The following is a 19637-nucleotide window of genomic DNA, read 5'->3' as shown; positions in this document are numbered from 1 at the left end:
AGTACAATTTTTGGATACTCGACCCACCTCTGGTCATAGCCCCTCTAGGAGTTCGGAGTTAAGAGGTCAAGAGTTAATGTTTCCATTTTAACACCTCCAGATTTGACATAGAAACACTCATTTTTAACACTCGGTTTTAACTACTATCATTTTACACCTCAGAGTTACATTAAAAGAATGTGACTCTACTTAGAGTAAAATTAACTCTACTTTTGCAAGAAGACTACTAACACCAATACATTTAACACTTTTGAATTTGCTGTGTACTAATTTTGTTAACCAATAACTTTCCTTGCATAGTTTTTGCAAACAACCTGACAAAAACAACATGATAATCGAATAAAAAGGATTGCGCAAAAACTATGATGAAATATCTTGATGCTTTTATCATTGAACAATGAAAATGAAGAAAAATATTCTTGAGAGAATAGATCCAGTCAGAGCTAATTAAGTTTTGGAGAAAGGCAGGACAAGTTTGAAAGTAAGACCTACCCAGGAGGTAAGACCATTCAAGGATTACTGCCACCCTGTGCCACACGTTTATGCTCGCCTCTGCTCCACCCACAGTTAAAAGTAAGAGAGTTGTATCGAAGAGAAAGAACTTGGAGCTTTCCCTCAACGGGTAAACAGTCTATCTTTTCATGCTCTCTGTATTAAGTTCACACTGGAAGTATGGCACTCTATAAGGACGAAAGCCAGGACGACGGACCAGAATGCCCGATATGTTACGAGTATCTTTCTGGGACCGAACGAACTTTAAGCTGCGGACATGTTTTCTGCCACGATTGTCTCGTCAAAACGCTGGTGACCATCAACAGCGATGGAAATATCAGAAACACGATCGTTTGCCCGATCTGCCGACATCTTACATTCATCGAAAAACAAAATAAAGCGCTGAACTCACTCGAAGCCGATAATGATCCGAAAGAGCGGCAGACCCTGAAGGTGCCTCTCCCTTTGCCGGTGGGACAGCAGCAGAGCGCACGGCGCGCCTCAGGAGACAGTTTACGGAGTGAAGTTTACTGTATCACTCGCTGCTTTAGAGGCTTTTCTCAGCGAGCTCGCCGACAGAAGCGGATCAGCCCCTGCCAAAAGGGATCCCAGATATTCATCATAAGCGCCCAAGGGCGACCCATGGCTGAAGGAGATGCGCCCGGTGTTGTAATATCTGTGGCTCGCCCCCAGCGCAGGCGTAGGATTTGCACGACAACGGGATGGTTGTTCTGCCTGCTGTCTTTGTTTGTTTTACTCGCAGTGACAGCTTCGGTTTTTCCCTGGATTGTACTGATGTAGCCCAGCGATCCGCATGCCTCGGTCAAAGAATTGAGTAATTTACTGACATTTAAAGAAAGACACGCGATTGGCTGTATTCAGTATCCAGAATTACTGAAAATGGAGTGATGTGCTTTAGTTGGAGTGAGGATTTTTAAGATGTTATCAGTTTCCTTCCTTGATTCTTTGGAAAAGTTTATACACGTGACTTGTCCTTTACTGAGAATCGCCAAGCAAGTGTTTATCTTAGGAAGCCTCAAACAGTGAAACCTTTTGTTCTGCAATCTTGTCTGACGTGTTCAACCTGCTGGAGAACCACATATCACAGCCCATAGATGGTAAATCCAATAAAAGTGGACACAGTAACGTAATTGAACTGTTAAAAAGCTGAAGAAAACAATCACTTTGCTGTTAGAGCTGCTAACTTTAGTTGTGTTACCCTGTTTGTTGTTCAACACCCTGTTTCCAAGCAGCAGCAAATACCTTTGTGCGCAAAGCCAAGCTGCACATTCAACCCCGATCTCAGGATTGTTTAGTTTGTCTGCATTTGTCCAAAAAAGAAAGTCGAAATGGTACATTTAATATGAACTTGACCTTGGTTTATTTATTTTTGCAGACAAAATGAGATGATAGAACTTAAAAAACCACACATACTTGCAAATGATATATTAAAAATATACACTAAGTTTAACATTAAACGTTTGAGCAAACTGTTAAAACACTTGTATATGGCAGTGCAGGTGGAGCCTCATGACAAATGCAAAGACTCATTTTGACAGTGCGCTGTGCAGTTATCACCACCATACTGGGAAACCCGTACACTCCCAGTTTCTGTCAGTCTCTGGGTTGGTTGTCTTGCTGAGCCAGTCCTACAAGTTACAACCTGCAGAGGGTTCTTCCTTTCAGATATATTTGTCTTCATAATGGTAATATTAAAAAGTATTAGTTTATAGTTTATCTTTTAGATAATATACCCTATTACTGGATTCCATATTGATAGATGGCCCCACATTGAGAATACATTTGTGATGATACAAGAGCACATAAGAAATAGCCTCGAATTATTGACAGCAAAAATTTTAAGTAGAAAAGGAAAGCAGCATTTAATGAACAAAGTGTAGCAATGTTTCCAATATAAGGAAAATATATCTGCCATGCTAATGGTGCTTTGTAAGTTTTTAGCTACAATTATTCATTAAGAGATGCTTACATTTAATTCAAAAGTATTTTTTTAAATCGAAATGCTGAATAATGTTTTTTGAAAATCATAAACAAGTCTCGTAAAACTATTAAGTTATTTTGATGAAAAGTTGGATTTTTAAATATAATCCTTTGAAAGTAAATATGAAATACATTTTTTAAAACAAATTATTAGTGTTTGTAAGGTTTATTAAGCCACCTGTCTCCTTTTTGAACCTCAACAATTCTTACCTACAATAACTATTACAGAAAAGTAGACTTCTCGTACTAATAGAGTGAACTTTACTCCAAATTCCTCTTTCCTCAAGACTTTCTTTATTTTTAAGTGGACCAGGGACCACAAATGAAATCCTACAATGCTTAGTTTTCTCGGATTTTTAGGTGTTTTGGTGTGATAGAACTGACTGCTGTGTATTTATGGCACAGGATATGAATTAAACAGGCAGTCACTTCTGATGCTAATAACACTAAGGTCGAAATTAAGTATCAAAAACTGCTTGTTTTAAGACCTCTGAGGGCTGGCTTCCAATTTTTTTTAGACTCCTAACTTTAAAATAAACACTTTTAGGACTGGTTTGAAAAGTAATTTTATTATAGCTTATATATAATTTCATGACAACTAATTACATGTTTAACTGTATTAGGTCTTGAGGCTGCTGTACCTTAAAAGTTAGATGGCATTAGATGACAAAATTGTGCAAAAAACATAATGTATGATGATACACTGATATTTACAATTTTCAACTTACACTGATTGTATGTATTTTAACAATCACTCCCAATCAGTACCATCAAATGGTCATTAATTCTTTCCAAAATGTCTTTCCAAACTTCATACCCAGCTGAAATGTGGTGTTTATTAGTCTCAAATGAGTGACCCATGACAAAGGACTGCTAAGTCCTGTGTTTCAAGGCTATATAAATAAAACTGATTTGAATTAAGTTGAATTTACCCAAAAACTCAATAGAATATACTGTAATTTATGCACAGATATTTGTTGCATCTACTGAGTTTGTGGATTTATTCATTAATGTCAGTGCACATATGTGTCAGTCAATGACATACATGCAAAAAGTGGTCAAGCAAGTTTGTCCTCAGTGAAGACAGTTAACACATTGTGTTTGGGTCAGGTTTAACCTGTTTTGATATTTGACAGCAGCAGAAACTCTGTTATTCTTTCAGCCCGAAATGAGACTATTCTGGGTCAAATTTAACCAGCATCTATTTGAAAGCTTTTCAGATCCAGTCAGTGTTAAATGAAGAAAATTAAGACTTTAGATGAATCTTGAAACTTTTTTTTCCAATGGGTTCCTGCAGAGACATCTGCTGGTCTTACAAGGGTCATGGGTGAATCTACAAACAGTGTTGCTTATATGCAACAGAGGTCATACAGAGGTTGGAGGGTGTCTTGACCCAGAGATGTGACCTGAAAAAGGGTGGTATGGTAGTAGAGTAGTTAGCACCATCACATCACGGTGAGGTGATTTTTTTTTTTTTAGTTAAATAACAGCAGGGTCTTTCCTCCATTTATTCTTAAATAAGTTAGATTAAAATTATAGTAATTATTGTGTGACAATAGTTGCTTTGTCTAAAAGTGATTGTAAAACCTTTAAAAAAAAATTCCGCTGCTCTTGAAACCATTAAAGATTAATCATCCATTTATTATATACACAGACACGGCTTTATAAACATCCTAAACAGATCTGTAGCTCAAAATTTGAGGGGATTTGACAGGGGGAGTTTTTAGCCTAGGTCAAAATGAACTCAAACCATGTTGTGAAGGCACAGAATATGAACACTAGTAAGAGTTAAATGTATTTACTGGCATACTTTTAACTTGGCCGCTGGCATAAAGAAATGTGTCAGAAATATGTCACTACCAGGGACATCCTGTAGAGGGCATAGCTTAACTCATTAATGAACCTGCCTAAATTGGCACTGATGTACAAAATTTAACGGATAATATCTAATGGAGATGTATAAAGATGAGTATGGTAAACAGAGTAGATAAAACAGAACAACAGGAACAGAAGAGGAATTTTGATAGAAAAAAAATTGCAAGGTTTCAGGTGGTTGATTGAAGTTATATAAAATTTAACTTCAATCATGTTAAACGATGTTTTCACAAAATAACTTTGCATACTGAGTCAGATTTATTCCTCAGGAAGTTATTTTATTATAGTTTATGATTTATGACGCAAATCTTTTCAAAACCTCTTTACTACAAACTTGACATTAATGTAGTCATAAAATATAGCAAATACTTGTGTGCACTTATATTGGTGATATGATTCTCCCATCTTTCTCTCCATCTTAAAACATCAAGTACTCTACCTTCAGATATTTTTCAGATATCATTGTCCTAAAGATGACAGGATCCTCCTGAAACAGAAGAGGGCAGTGTAGTATGATGTTAACTTGTGATTTCACAAGCATTTGAAGCAATCATCAAGTAAAGACAGTTATATTTTTCTTAGTAATGAAAGTCTACTTTTCCATTTGCCTGGATTTGTTGTTCCTGTTTAGATGTCAAACGTGACTCAGAAGTAAATTCTCAACCAGATGACCCATTATGTGTCCTCTAAAATCATCTGAACTCAGTGGAAGCAGGGAGTGTAAAAAGAGGCCACTTACCACCCCTGTGTAGTAATAACTACACAAGCCAAAGTTTCAAGCATTGGCTGTGCTCAGAATGCATCAGTCAACATGCGTCAAGGTCGACACGTGCTGGGTAGACCTTAATTTATTGCAAGTGTGTAAGATGATTGACACTCGAAAATGAGATGTTAGCAGACAGCACAAATAATTGTGATGCCTTCATGACTATGAATGGCCACCAGCATTTTGACAAGACAATCGTAGCCAAAAGCATGTCTACAAATCAAAATTCCTTTGGTGCCAAAACACATTCTTGTTGTATTGCTGGGATTATGGCACCCAGCTGAATCAATATTCAGTTTGTATGTAATTTTGCTAAAACAATGTCTGACTCATTCTCTGTTCCTCTCAGCAGTAAAACCGCTCTGTGGTAGGAGTTTTTGTGCTAGCATGGCTTTTTGTAAACCAGTTTAGAGGATGTCCTGGCTGCAGACTTCCAGTGTCCATTCGCAAGACAGATCTTGAGATACAAGATATTTGCCCACACCAGCAACAGTAAGACCAAATTATGATTGGTGCTTTCAGAGATACAACCATGACTGATTATTGATCTCTATTTTTTTAAATTATTGAGATCAATTTTAAGAAGAACATAAATCCAGTTGTTGTACCCAAACAAGTACAAGGCTGAAGACAATAGTATCAATACTGTAGGCAATTGATACTGAAGATAGCCAAAGGGACTCAAGAATGTTCAATATGCTGTAAATGTTTCTTCCCCAGCTACTGAACATGTACCATAAACATGACAACATTGCTGTTTAAAATTATGGAACACAATATCCTGTATGCTCAGAATCAGGTTTTCAATCAGTTTTTGCACGAAAGACATTGTTATCTGCAGACAAGCTCTGCTGCCTGGTCAAAACCCACAGTGTCAAAATAGGCCCAGCAAATTACCCAGCAAGGGTCAGAGACAAAACATGGAGACAAGTTTGTTCACACTGACAATGGTAAGGCTCAGTCATACTCACTGGTGCTTCAAGAGAGACCATAAGAAAGTCAAAATCTACCTTTGCTCATTACCATTATATGTTAACAAACCACAAACCAAGAGAGAACCAGTTTCTGTACCCAAAGCACAAGGTTGAATGCAGTGATGCTGCACTGTAATAGAGGTAAAAACAGCCAGGACGGTGTGCTCAGAATGTGTTCCGGGCACACATTAATGTAATGCTCTCATTACAACATCCTGGTAGCCATCATACTGCAGCAAAGTAAGCCCTCACTGCTGGTATATTATAGCCATCAAGAGACAAGAAGCACCTGAGTCACTTGGAGCAGATATTCCACATAAAGGACAGGAGTGGCTTTTCTATCAGTGCTGAAACCTTTGATGGTTTCAAACACAAGAGTTAGGGATGACATACTCGTGTGGTCTAATGCTCTTTCTGATACTGGAATTACAAAGATATGAATATGTTATGTCGGTATGCTACCCAACAGTGTTTAATTAGAACTCGCTAAAGATAAATAAACATGTTGGCTTCCTCAAATTGCTCTGCTTATCTCACAGCACAACTTTTAACCCTTTCACGCACAGTGGTCAGCCAGTTGTCCACATGTATAAAAAAAAAAAAACTCTTTGAAAAGTATGTTTAAAAAAATGAAGTTCAAAAATCTTTTTCTCATGCCTTAAGATGAATAAAAATACTTAAGAATCAGAATCAGCATACTTTATTAATCCCTAAGGAAATTATTAGGTTTAAATTAGTGGAGTGTGAGGTGAACTAAACCATTTTGCCTAACTTTGAATGAGTGATAAAAGAAAGGCTCCAGTATTTAATTATTTATTTTAATCAAAGTGCAGTCACACAATTGATTTATTCGGGCAACTTATTTGGATCTCAATTATTTAGAAATAAAAATGGCAAACAGATACAAACTCTTCATTCCAGGTTTCCAAGGGCTCCTCCAACTGCTTGGATCTTGAGTAGTTACTGGCCTCCATTAGGTTCTGTACTGTAATACTTTCCAATCTTGTAAATGAGTTTCAGCTGCTATCTTGTACACAAAGGATTACCACAACAGCCCATTCCAGATGTTTTATTTGGCAGATTTTTATACTACATCCCCTTCCAGATGTAAGCCCAAAGGTTCTCACAGAATCAAATTGGCAATGTGTAAATCACTACACTCCAAGGCCATTTGTTAATACATTAAGAAACAAATTACTGTCAGCAATTGTAGATCTTACTGAGGAAGCCTGTAGGCTATAATACAAACGTATAGACACAAAATATCCTGGTGTGTTGGAAACTTGTCAGGAGCACAAATACTGAAGAATCAGCAGCTGCAGCTTGTTGTGGACGTTTCTGTTTTGTCTGCACGACCTCTGGCAGGATATTTCATTAATGTATCTACAAAAAACCAGAAACAACATAAGAAAACTTACAATTTCACATTTAATAAACATCATAAAAAGCTGTTAATTTATTAACTTCCAGAATGAACTTTCTAAACAAACCCCACTGCTTCATGTTTGAGACAAACAGCCACACTATTTAAGTTACATCAATTTTTTTTTTGTTCGTGATTACTTAGAAATACAGAGCACAATAAATGTAGTGATTAAATAAATACAAAAATGAATGAATAAAAGAGCCTTACCATTATCAAAATCTGCGCTAACCTCTCTGGGGCCTCGATATCTGGAAGTCGGAAACAGCCAAAATATCCATCAAAAGAAAGACGACATGGTTGATAGCAAAATAGTCAAAATCTCCAGTAGCATCAAGAGAAAGTCTAGCCCAGTAAACTGAGAGTCACTGTGGATTTGGCTGGGCTGTGGTTCAAGCTGATCTATATCAGCAGCCTCATCAGCCATTGTTCTCGTTTGTTGTGCTTCTGCTGAAGATGTATGGCCAAGAACTAGTTTTGGGTTGCTGCTGCTACAGTGAAGTGCTCCCCAAATTCTTTCCTTAGCAAGATCTCTCTGCCCTTTTAGTCTGTGTGTGCAGGACCAAGGGTCTCTATCAAGTTTCAGTACGGGGTACCACTGTGGGTGGGAGTTATTCAGTATACCCCTAACTGTCTTAACCCGGTGTCCCTCAAAAAATCAAAACAACTATGTAATACTAAACAACACAGTATTTTCCTTTTAAAACACTTGTGCTAATCAAACATATAAAACACTTGATATATGTAAGACGTTATCCCTCCTCACAGACTTCAAATTAGTTTAGTCCGCTGCCTACCAACCCCCAAACCTTACACAATGGTGTGAGTGTTGTTGAGTAGGTATCTCTGGTAGTATTTGGTTAGAGGGCTGAGCTTTTATCTTAGGTTATCTTAGTTCTATTAAAATAAAGCACATTTAAAATTGTAACCAACCTGGTTGACTTTTTAAAATGTTAATTAAAATCCCAATTATAGCCATAACTCACTGTGACTTTCAAGTGCTTTTAGTTTATTACAATTGTTATTTTTATGATTAAAAAAATAAATCTTTGCTTATAACCTTAGAGCTTTACAATCCAAAGATGTTCTCTTCCTAATACTGTTATAAATATATATTATACTGTTTTTACTGAATGTCTTTGGAGATTCTCAGCCATTCAAGTTACTTAAATTCATGCAAGTTTTCCAAGATAATTTCCAGCATTGCATTCACTGCTAGTGAAACTTTCACATTCCTACATTCCACCCCACCCCCAAGCCCAAGGGTGGAGGCAGGAGCCCCTTGTAAAACATGACCTGTTGTTAGGTCATTTTATCTTTTGTTATTCATGTGTGATAGTTCATCCTGCCATGTGCCATTGTCAGGTCATCAAATTTGCAAATTTGATTTCATTTAGTGTAAATTTTCTCATGTAAATATACTTTTGCATATAAGGCATGTGGCTTTTTATATAGTCTAAAAAATAATTGTTACATTTTTCTGAAAAAACCCCCCCAAACAAATGCAAAAAAACATAAAAAGGCTGGCTTGAGATGAAAATGTTTATATTTAAAACCTAAATGATCAAATACATGCTTGTAGGACATTTCAACAAGTACAGCCATGTGGCTTTAAAATGGCTCAAAGAAAAAACAGCCAAAAAAAACCAAAACAGCAAAAGCTCTTCTGCAGTTCTTCAGGACACAATGGGAAGATTTAACAAATACATCATGGGCATGATGTGTGATGTCTGTGGAAGTTTACCCATAGACTTATACGAGTGAGTTGTTTCTGTAGGCACATGAGTTTTGTTGTTTACTACTGGAAATATTTGATCACACTTCATTTTCCTAGGTGCAGAACTATGTGCATACAATTCAGTATTATTCATATAGCAGCAAATCATGTTGTCTCAAAGCCATCCATAATCTATCCCAACAGGAGTTAGACATCACAGGTGGCTGTGGCTTAGATGGTTTTGAGGTGTGATGTTTGCTGTGATGACTGAAGTTTTAACCACTGCCATGAAGAATAGTGGAGATGTTAAAAATAAATAAAAATTCTTATAAAACTCTTAAATCTGTGATTATTAGACACTACAATTAATCCAACTAGTTAATCAGATTAAGACTGCAGGGTACCAAACTGAAAATGATTGACTACAGGTGTGTGTGTGTGTGTGTTGTGTATAGATACACACACAGCTTTGATTAGAGTGTGTGTGTGTAATTTCTTCTTTGCATAAGCCATTTGTGCAAAGAGTTATTGTTTGTATTTATTACAACACAAAACCAGAGTTCTAAAATCTTTAATCTTGACCAACTGTAGAAAAGGTGTGGGCCTCTTGAATCAACTATAAACAAGCAATATATAAAAATACAAAGTGCAGCAATACGTATTTATAAAGTGACTCTGAAGTTTTCAAACATAATTTGTTGGCCACAGCGATTCATAAAACAATGAAGAAAGCATTCTAAACATTTATTTTTTCATTTTTCCAGTCATTACTGGAAAAAGTCAAACTATAAAATATTAAACATAATAATAAATAATCGTCGGTTTTCCTGATAGCAGCTCATTGTGGGGCTTCCCATTCACAGGTCCTCTGGAAGGAGACTGGATTGATGCATCTGCAGACAGAAACAATATTATAACAAAATGTCTGAGGAACGAGAACAAGCTACAGCACGAGCTGACTCAGCTCATTAACTCTCTCCTTTCAACTGTGTACACCCAACAAGTAAAACGCAACAGGGAAAAAGAAGAAAAAAAACTACAGAACATAGTAAATAATAAAGTCTTACCGTTATCACAAAGTGAGGCAATGTGTCAGTCCTGAGAATGGATGTTGGAGTCTGCACATCCTCATAGGTGACTCACCAGAAGCCACACCAGAAGCCACATCAGTGTGATCAAACAAATCACCACTACCAGGCAAATGCAGACTGATTTGGTGACCCGACAATCAGGAGGTTCAGCAGGAATTCCGACAGCAGTATCGCTGCATGTCGTTGGTCTCACGTGGTCGCTGATTGTGAAAACCTGAGACCCATTCCTGTAGATGACCGTTTGGTTGCTGCTTCGGCGAGAAAGTGTCCTCAAATGATGCATCATCCAGTTTCCTCCACGCAACACACAGTCTATGGAGGCCCTCGCCGCAATCACAAGATACCCCATCGGGAGAGGAAGAGCCACCCCCTGTGTGGTGTCCACATCTGCAGCCAGGGTATCGTCAGCTGGGTTCTCTTTGTTAAGATAAGTGGCTTGACGGCAGAGAGGACAAATGATAGATCCTCGACTCCGGGCGACTACCATTATTTTGCTCAGGCAGTCCTGGCAAAAGACGTGCCTGCAGCTCAGAGTGCGTTTTGCAAGCAGAACATTTTCAAAGCATACAGGACACTCCTGTGGGGCCTCGTGTCTATTTTCTGCTGCCAGTGCCATTATTCCATCGTAAAATCAGCTGATTACTGGTACAGTAGTGTTCTCCAACTTCTGTTCACAGCACGAAACTTTCTGCCCTTTTAAAGTGTGTGGTGGAGCAGGGGCCTGTACAAAGTTGTGGCACGGGGTGGCACTACCCACACATAACCCCCCAAAAAATCTGATGCCTCGCACTGGTGTCCAAATAAAATTGAATAAAATCATAAAATATTTAATAGCATAATGTTTTGCATTTACAACATTTATGCTGATAAAAATATATTTAAAAAAAAATATTTTTAAAAGAAGCTAGCCCCCTGATATTCCTGAAAATGGTTCAGTCCAACCCCCACCTCTAAACACAATGGTATGAGTCTCAATGACCAGTATCTGATATTATTGTCCTCTAAAGGGGCTAGCCTAGCTAGATTATTTAACGCCAGCATGTCCAAATCACATGACCAATTTAAGATTCATTTAAACTTGTATTTAAAGTGCAGACACCAAACTATATAACAGTTTATAATTGTGTTGATAGGCCACATAAAACCAATCTAATCTAAATAAAATCTAATTAATCCAATATAATTTAAAAACATAGGCGATGCATTTTTCTGAATACTATCGTCACATTTAGTGAATTAACTGTGAAAACTGCATTTTCTAAGGACAGCGTTCACAAGAACTGTTTTTATGACAGAAACTCTTTTTTGAAATAGCACAAATAATTTGTGTGGCAACTTATTGTGACACCTAATTGTTCTGTAATTTTATTTTAGAAGTTGAAATATTAATTTAATTTAAAGTTATGAAAATGATTCGTTAAACATGTTTGTGGTTTTTAAAGTCAAAACAGTTTTTAGTGGTAAGGTAAATAGTTTTTAAAGGAGAAATACAAAGGTAAAATCAAAAGTAGTGAAAAACAGCCAATTAAAACCTGGGCCCCAGAGGGTTAAACAAGTAATGTGTCAGATAACATTGTTTATCTTTATCACTGAATAGAACATCGTCATTCATTCAGTTATTGTTGTACAGCGCCAGCTTCTGAGCCCAAACATGGCCTCTTATTACAACTGTTGAATTGTTATTTTCGGATTACTCAGTCATGCAGGTCAATGTATACCTTAGTGCTGGAACTGGAGTTTCAGGTTTTACCTGACTGGTGAGGCACTTTAATGATCACAGTGTCAGGGTGTCGGGAGTCTTTGACCCACCCAGCATTGATTTAAAGCATACTGGAAACCTACATCATATTCTTTCACCAGCCCTGATACCCAGGCCCACAGCCTGCAGGTGATGAGGTAATCCCTCAGGTGTGGAGGGGGAAAGCTGACTTGTAAAACAGGTCCTTTTATTATGTTCTTTTCCTCTTTCCTCCCTGTTTCAGTTGTTCGTTTCATTCAGACAACTGCATACCAGCATGAGGTCGTCCAAAAAAAGGTGGTGTGAGTATTTCTTGTCTAAAGAAGAAATCAGAGACAATTTGCTTAAATTTTCCTTAAGTGGCTGAGTGTTCTTATTTTACAAGAGTGTAAATGTGTAATAGTTTAAATTCTAGGGGACACAAGGAGTAGATGATTGACTTAAACAAACAGCACCTGTTTAAGGAGGGGTTCTGGCCTCCACCCTGGGGCTTGGGGTGGGGTGTAATGACAAAATGCGAAAAGTTCACTAGAAGTGAATGCAATTTTAAAACTTATATTAGAAAATGTGTATGACGACAGCTGAACAGTGTCAAAGTATCTTTAATATTCGTGGGTTCCTGTGGATTATCACTCTGAAGTCTAACCCGACCATAAAAATAGGACTTACTCAGATTTAGAGTAGAGGGAATCACAGAACTGAAAAACAGTAATAGCTAGTAAGAGTTTTTCCAGACTGTGTGTGAAACTGAGTGTAAAATCTTTGCATAATTCTCCTGTACTCACAAACCAAACTGCACCTAACTGACGGACAATGCCGCCATTAGCTTCATTAAGAAAAACATTTGTGAATCACAAAGTACATTTAGGTAAAAACAACAAAAAAATAAACATTGCCTCTAAAAGACAATAAAAACTCAGGTATTTTAGGACAAAATGTCTCAATTGAAAGAAAGAAAACAACAGCAAAAAATCTATACGAAAAGTGGGACAATCGTTTCTAGTTAGTGCATTTCTCACACCTCCACCAAGATGTTTGAGTATCCAGTAGGTTAGCAAAACAATCCATGTCAATGCTGGGTGGGTCTAAGACTCACAGATGACCATCTCTTGGATCTGTGCCTCACTATTCACGTAAAACCTGAAACTTAAGCAAGTAAGTCCAGTTCCAGCACTAATGTGTGTGCTGACCTGCATTATTTGAGAAAGTTAACATAAGATTACAGCAGTAGAAGGGGACATTTCATGGGGGGAAATGGTCTTGCTGTCGCACAGCAAGAAAGTCCTTGGCTGGAATCCACCATCTGGCTGCATTATGCGGAGTTTGCATGTACCAGGTTCATTCTGGATACTCTGGCTTCCTCCCACAGTCCATAGACAAGCAGTTGGGAAGGATTAATGTGATTCTATGTGATGTGATTCTGTCTGTCCAGCCGATCCAGCTAGGCTTTTCCCCTGAGACACTTGCAGTGTTTCAAGTTTAAAAAATCAAGACAAACAAAAAGAGTTTGGAATCAAAGGTTAAATGAAGATGGCTAACAGACTACAAGAAAAAAAGAAAAACAACTCCATGTGGAGGACAAAAACCATGGAGCCTAATGTCCCAGCCCAACATGAGAAACTTAATGAAACTCAATGAAAAGAAACAAATAGCCTGATACCCTGCATCTATGAGATGACACAAACAAATGATACTGTGATGACATCCAGCAATAATATAAGTAATTTAAAACCCAGTTTGATGTAATTCTAAGCATTTTGTGACTTATGGTGCTTTGGAAAACCATAAATAATGACCGAAAGGCAATGATAATTATAACTATTATTGTTATTAATAGCACTAGTAGTTGCTGAATTTATTTTAAAGACTACTGTTTAAAGTCCTAGGCAGCCAGTCTGTCATTTGTTCAAATCCATATTCAGAGGGACTGCTATATTTGCATGTGACAAATAAAGGATTGATTGATTGAAAGCCGGTCGGAGCGGACACGCTCCATTTTGCGTAACTATTTTTAAATCCCGGTAGCACTGCAACCACGTAAGCTAGCGCAATAATTTTTTTTGCATATGAAACCGGAGGAGTTGTACTTACATCTTATGCCATCAGCATGTCCTACATCACAGTTTCCTTCCACATATAGCTTTGCAAAAACTGCATAAAAAGCACTTGCAGCAACAAAACATAATATTCCAGAAACACGCTTTGCCGATCCGATCAGCTGTTTGTAACACTTCCTACATCCATCAGCGTGAACTATCACATGACCGCGTGACCTGCCCGAAACCGGAAGTGAGGTCATTTTGCGGAAATGTCGTTTTTTACCATCGTGGCCTTATGAGCCTATACTTGTGTTTTTAAAAGTTATGTTTGACTTTATGACTTTCTGTGTTGTTTCTGGGATGCTGAGGACTCATATTGCACTGCTGGAAATATTTTATTTTGATGCATATGCTGTTATTTTGCAAATTTGCACTATAATCTATTTTTTCGTTTTTCCTGCAGTATATGAAAATTGGTGTATCTCAAAAATAAAACTATGAAGACACTTAAAATAAATTTCCTTTGGTGGGAAACTAGTTTGTGCAACTTTTTTGTATTTACAGTTTTGAGGGATAAGCCTCTTAAATTTCTTTAACTAGAAATATATGTTAAAAAATCAAAAACGATTTTCAATTTTTTTGTAGTTTATTGCACTTTTTTGCAATTTATGTAATTACTATGCACTTAATGCAGACATATTATTAAAATTTGGGCTATAATGGTTGTATTGATGTATAGCAACTTGAAATGCTCCAAAAAATGGCTCCACAGCATGTAAAAATATACTATAAGCTCTAGCGGACTTGGTTCTATGGTAGGTCTTAAAGGGTTAAAATACGAACACATTCAGGTACAAACAACATTGATAACCTTTGAGGGTTCACTACCAGAGATACTGGCTCAACAACACCCATACAGCTGTGTTTAGAGTTGGGGATTGGACTGAACCATTTTCAAGCATTTCAGGGGAAAACTGCATTTAAATATGTAATGTTTTTTAAAATATTTGATAAAAATGTAATTACAAAACATTATGTTATTTATGATTTCAAAATTTTAGTGAATTTTAGTGGGTCACCAAGTTAAGACATCAGATTTGGAAAAGTGGTTGAGGGTGGGGTCGGTGCCACCCCTTCCCATCACTTTGTACAGGCCCCTGCTCCCTATACAATTTAAAAAGGACAGAAAGCGAGGACAAACGATAGATCCTTGACTCTGGGCGACTACAATTATTTTACTGAAGCAGTCCTGACAAAGAAGATGCCTGCAGCTCAGGTCGTTTTGCAGTCAAAACGCTTTCAAAGCATATGGAGCACTCCCATGTGGCCTTGTGTCAGTTTTCCACTGTCAGCGCCATTATTCTGTTGTAAAATTAGCAGATTACTCATCTCCCTTGTCTGTTTCTGGTGAATATATGCGATCCACATGTGGTAACAGTCTTCTAATATAATGTGTTAGTGAGCAGTGATTTAGCGTTCAGTGGATTCGAACCCTCGACCTTCCGATCACGGGGCAACCACTTTACCTACTCGCCCCTTGTCTTTTCTGCACCTTGCTGAGAAATTCCTCTCAAGTACGGTGACATCCAGTTACCTCCAGTTATTCTTAGACACTTCAGTAGTTAATCCAACTGGTCTAATGGGGTGGCTGTTGCTCAGATGGCAGAGCAGGTCAGCCACTAATCAGAAGGTCGGTGGTTCGATCCCAGGCTAAAAATGCCAAATATCCTTGGGCAAGATGCTAACCCCATGTTTGCCTACTGGTGGTGGTCAGAGGGTCCGGTGGGGGTGTGTGTGTGTGTCGCTTTGGGGTCCTTAGGGACTGAGTAAAGCGCTATACAAATGCAGGCCATTTAATCAGATTAGGACTGCAGGGCACCAACTGAATTAGGTTGGCAAAAACCACTTTTTGTGAGAAATGCAAGAAGTACATCTGCAGAAAGCACACAGTTACATTCTGTCCATTATGTGGACAAAATTGAAAATGTTGAACACTGAAAAACTGAGAACATCGGGCAAGTTCAAAAGAAATGTGTTTGTAGGAATGAAAAACCTTTACATAACTATTTTTGGTAACAATTTGGTAAAGTCAAACTGTATGTCTGTGTCCTACATGTTTATGTAATGGAAAATAAAGTTGCTATTGTTTTATCGCAGTTTTTTGACAATTCTGAGTGGATTTACTCACTACGGGTCAAAATGACCCGCAACAAAATCAATGTAATTTTTTAACATAATGCAAGGGTTAAGGGCTTGCATATGATCTTCAATTTGTAGCAGATCCACTATCACATAGCAGCTGGACCAGTCTCCAATGGAGCGTCAGTCCACTGCTGCCACCTGTGGCTAAGTGCCATAGCCTACTACTAGATTAACTTGTGACACATCTGCACCTGTATATGGTCACATTGAGTAGAGACTGAGTGGCTGCATTTACACCTAGTGCATTCAAATCCACCCACAAACATGTTGAAAGATGCAATGCCAGCAATGTAGATTGTCAACACTAAAAACAATCATTAAGCAAAGACCACAGGGGTCTTTTTTTTTTTTTTTTCCCCCCATGTTTATTTGGCATGCGCACATTTGTAGTCGCCTTCTTTACAGGGGAAGTCCACGAACACTGCATGGTACCAATTTACACAGAAGGTACATTCAATCTGCAGGAAAAATTAGATTGTCAGAGTCATTCATCTGACGTCAGGCTGTTGAGTGACGCAATTAAACATGTTCAAATGTGCAGGTAATGTAGTTTTCTGTGCAAAAGCCTTATCTGTGAATCAGTCTATATTTTCATGTGTCCTTTAGGGGCTCCAGTCTCTTTAAAGTGCAAAGGCATGCAGGTTACCTGAACTATACATCTGTTCGACCAAATCCAGTTAATCTGAAACACCGGTGTTCCAGATTAACTGGATTTGGTCGAACAGATGTGTGGCAGACTTGCTTTTCATGAGCCGCTACCGACAAACCAGCAAATAAACACTGAATATATAACCTGCAACATTTGTGAGGTCACCTTAAACACAGTCTTATTGCACTTGAACAATAAAACATTAAAAACTGTCACGAGTTTACCTGGCGATATTCTCAATCACGAGGCGACCGCGAAAACGGCAAACAAATAAACGTCACCACGCCGATGATGTTCACAGGACAGCAAGAATCAGCGATCTTGTCTTGATAAATGCCAAATTATATACACAAAGTTCTAGAAATAACCACTCGTATTGTTCATGATGATTTTAATATTTTTTCCATAACAAAGAAATGTCTTCAACAAATATTACACATTAATATTTGACTTATTGTAGATAAAAAGCATCCCCAACGAGCTGCCATCAGAAAAACTGACAGTTTATGAATGTAATTGTTTTAATTAGATATCTATACAATTTGATACTTGTTTTTACGCGTTTTTAAAAAAAAAAACTGAACAGCAACTGATCAACTTTTGTTTGGAGTTAAATTTTAGCGACCTCTAGTGTTCATCATGCCCGACTAGGGTCATGAATGGTCTGTTATCTCCCGAAGAAAACCAACGACCGTAGAAAACCGATATTTTCTTAGATTTATTTTTGGGGGGTTAACAAAAACATTTTAAAAAGCTCACAGATAAGTGGCATAAACTTTTGGACTTTCAGTTGTGCTTTCATAGGTTTTACACCTTTTCCTACTGATTGATTATCCATATTAAAGCAATTAAGTAATAGATGACAATGGCAGAAAAGCTCTTGTTTTTTTATCTATGTTTTTAATAAGTGTTCTACAATTTAAAACAAAATCTGTGAATGAACAAAGATGTTATGTTTTAAAGAACAGTTTTACACATTGTTTTCTTACAGTCTTACATTTTGGGCACTATTTTCTAAAGTGTTCATATGTGCTGTATTTGAGTGTAGAAATAAATTATTTATGTTGTCATTGGAATTGGGTAACCTGTCATGAGGGAATTCCCCACTGGGGTAGAGGGGAAAGCTGCATGGTAAAAGAGGTCAGGAATCTGTAGCAGCAGGAATTACTTAGTGTGGCAATCTTTAACAATTGGACACACTAGTACATAAATATTAAATAAATTATATACTCTAAAAATTATAGGCACATCTATAGAGTCTGAAAATCAGGCATAGTCTATTCTTAGACAATTTCCAGAACTGCATTTATCCCTGCTGGAACTTTTCCATTCCTTTGGCACAAATGTGCCACCTCCATGATCGAGATGAGTAAGGCAGGTAGGTCACAACATAGAGGCAAGTAAGAAATCCACCCCAGGTTGGATCCAGGGGCCCTTAACAAGTCCTGTTAGTATTCTGTGTTTAACAAGCAAAGAATGAAATACTAATGTAAATGTTTCAAAGGCAACTTGGACTATAAGATTATGTAAAACATTTAACCATGATGGTATAACCCTCAATTAACTTCATTTACCAGTGTTAGTTAAAAATTCCTTTGTATATATGTAACATCTGTTTACAGCATATTACGTAAGACCACGTGTGTTATGACGGGGCACTAAGAGCCCTTAAAATCACGTACAGTGCTTTTTAAGACAATTTTCAAGGTTGCTTTTGTTTTGAATAGTCATTTCCGATTCTTGTTCCCTGACTCTCCCTCACCTACACCTGGAGTGGAGGCAAATCAGAATCCTCCCTGAGGTGGAGAGACGAGCTGCTGTGTAAAACAGGTCCTGTTGCCAATGGGAACAGTGACGTGACTGACTGGTTCCCCTGGTTGTGAAGTTTTGGTTTGCGTGTTTGTTTGTTTGTTTGTTTGTTTTGTTCCAGTTTCAGTTGTCATATGGGGCTTTTTATGAGTATTCTTCAAAGATTTTCAATATTTGTCCATCAGGAACACAATTCATTTTCCCAAGGTGCCACTTCAGAAATCAGGACCATTGTAGTGGGTCACACCACCTAGGCCTGTCACCTAGACCTATTTCAAAGGTACATCCTATCAAGACGGACATAGATATATGATTTCAAATTAAAAAGGTTTCTTGAACTGTCTTGTCCCAATTTGGTATTCTGTTCTCTTGTATCACTACAGTTCACATAAATGTTATAAATAATAATAATTTGAGATAAAAAGGCCACATCACTTGGTGTACAAGAGGCCAATCTAAGGTATCACAGTACTAAGCAGTTTTACAAATAAAGCTGACGAAGCATCAAAGATATCTTTATCACATATATTTGTTATCTTATATATTTGTTAGTTCGTTTCATGATAATCAATGATATTTGTCCATGTACTGTAAGTTTGAGATTGCTTTAAGCTTAACAGTAATTTATGTAGTTTGTGTGAAAAAGAACAATTTTTTCTTTACATGCTATTTACTTAAGTTTTTTAATTAATTTTTTTATGTTTGATATTTGCCCTTTTTGTTGTTTTTTCTGCTTGAATTATTTGATAGGCATGGGTTTGATAATCATGCCTATTTATTTGACGACATTTCATGGAATAGAAAAAAAGTTATTGTTTAGTGGAGGTTCAGTCCGAAAAATGGGTGTGGTGTGGTGAAATC

The 19637-nt window shown here is 37.4% G+C and overlaps 1 protein-coding gene across 1 annotated transcript; it reads left to right on the top strand.

Moving 5' to 3' along the window:
* Window positions 1–524: 524 nt before the first annotated feature.
* LOC102295825 (RING finger protein 222) lies at window positions 525–11131 on the top strand. Its single transcript, XM_042227931.1, has one exon. The coding sequence runs from the start codon at window positions 673–675 to the stop codon at window positions 1291–1293; it is 621 nt and encodes a 206-aa protein (XP_042083865.1). The 5' UTR covers window positions 525–672; the 3' UTR covers window positions 1294–11131.
* The last annotated feature ends 8506 nt before the right edge of the window (window positions 11132–19637 follow it).

This window comes from Haplochromis burtoni, unplaced genomic scaffold (genome assembly GCF_018398535.1).
Source record: "Haplochromis burtoni strain Fernald_Lab_line unplaced genomic scaffold, NCSU_Asbu1 Contig_290, whole genome shotgun sequence".
In the NCBI taxonomy this organism is placed as follows: Eukaryota; Metazoa; Chordata; class Actinopteri; order Cichliformes; family Cichlidae; genus Haplochromis; species Haplochromis burtoni.
The sequence above is the reverse complement of the archived record's forward strand: the minus strand, read 5'-3'. Positions and strand labels throughout refer to the sequence as shown.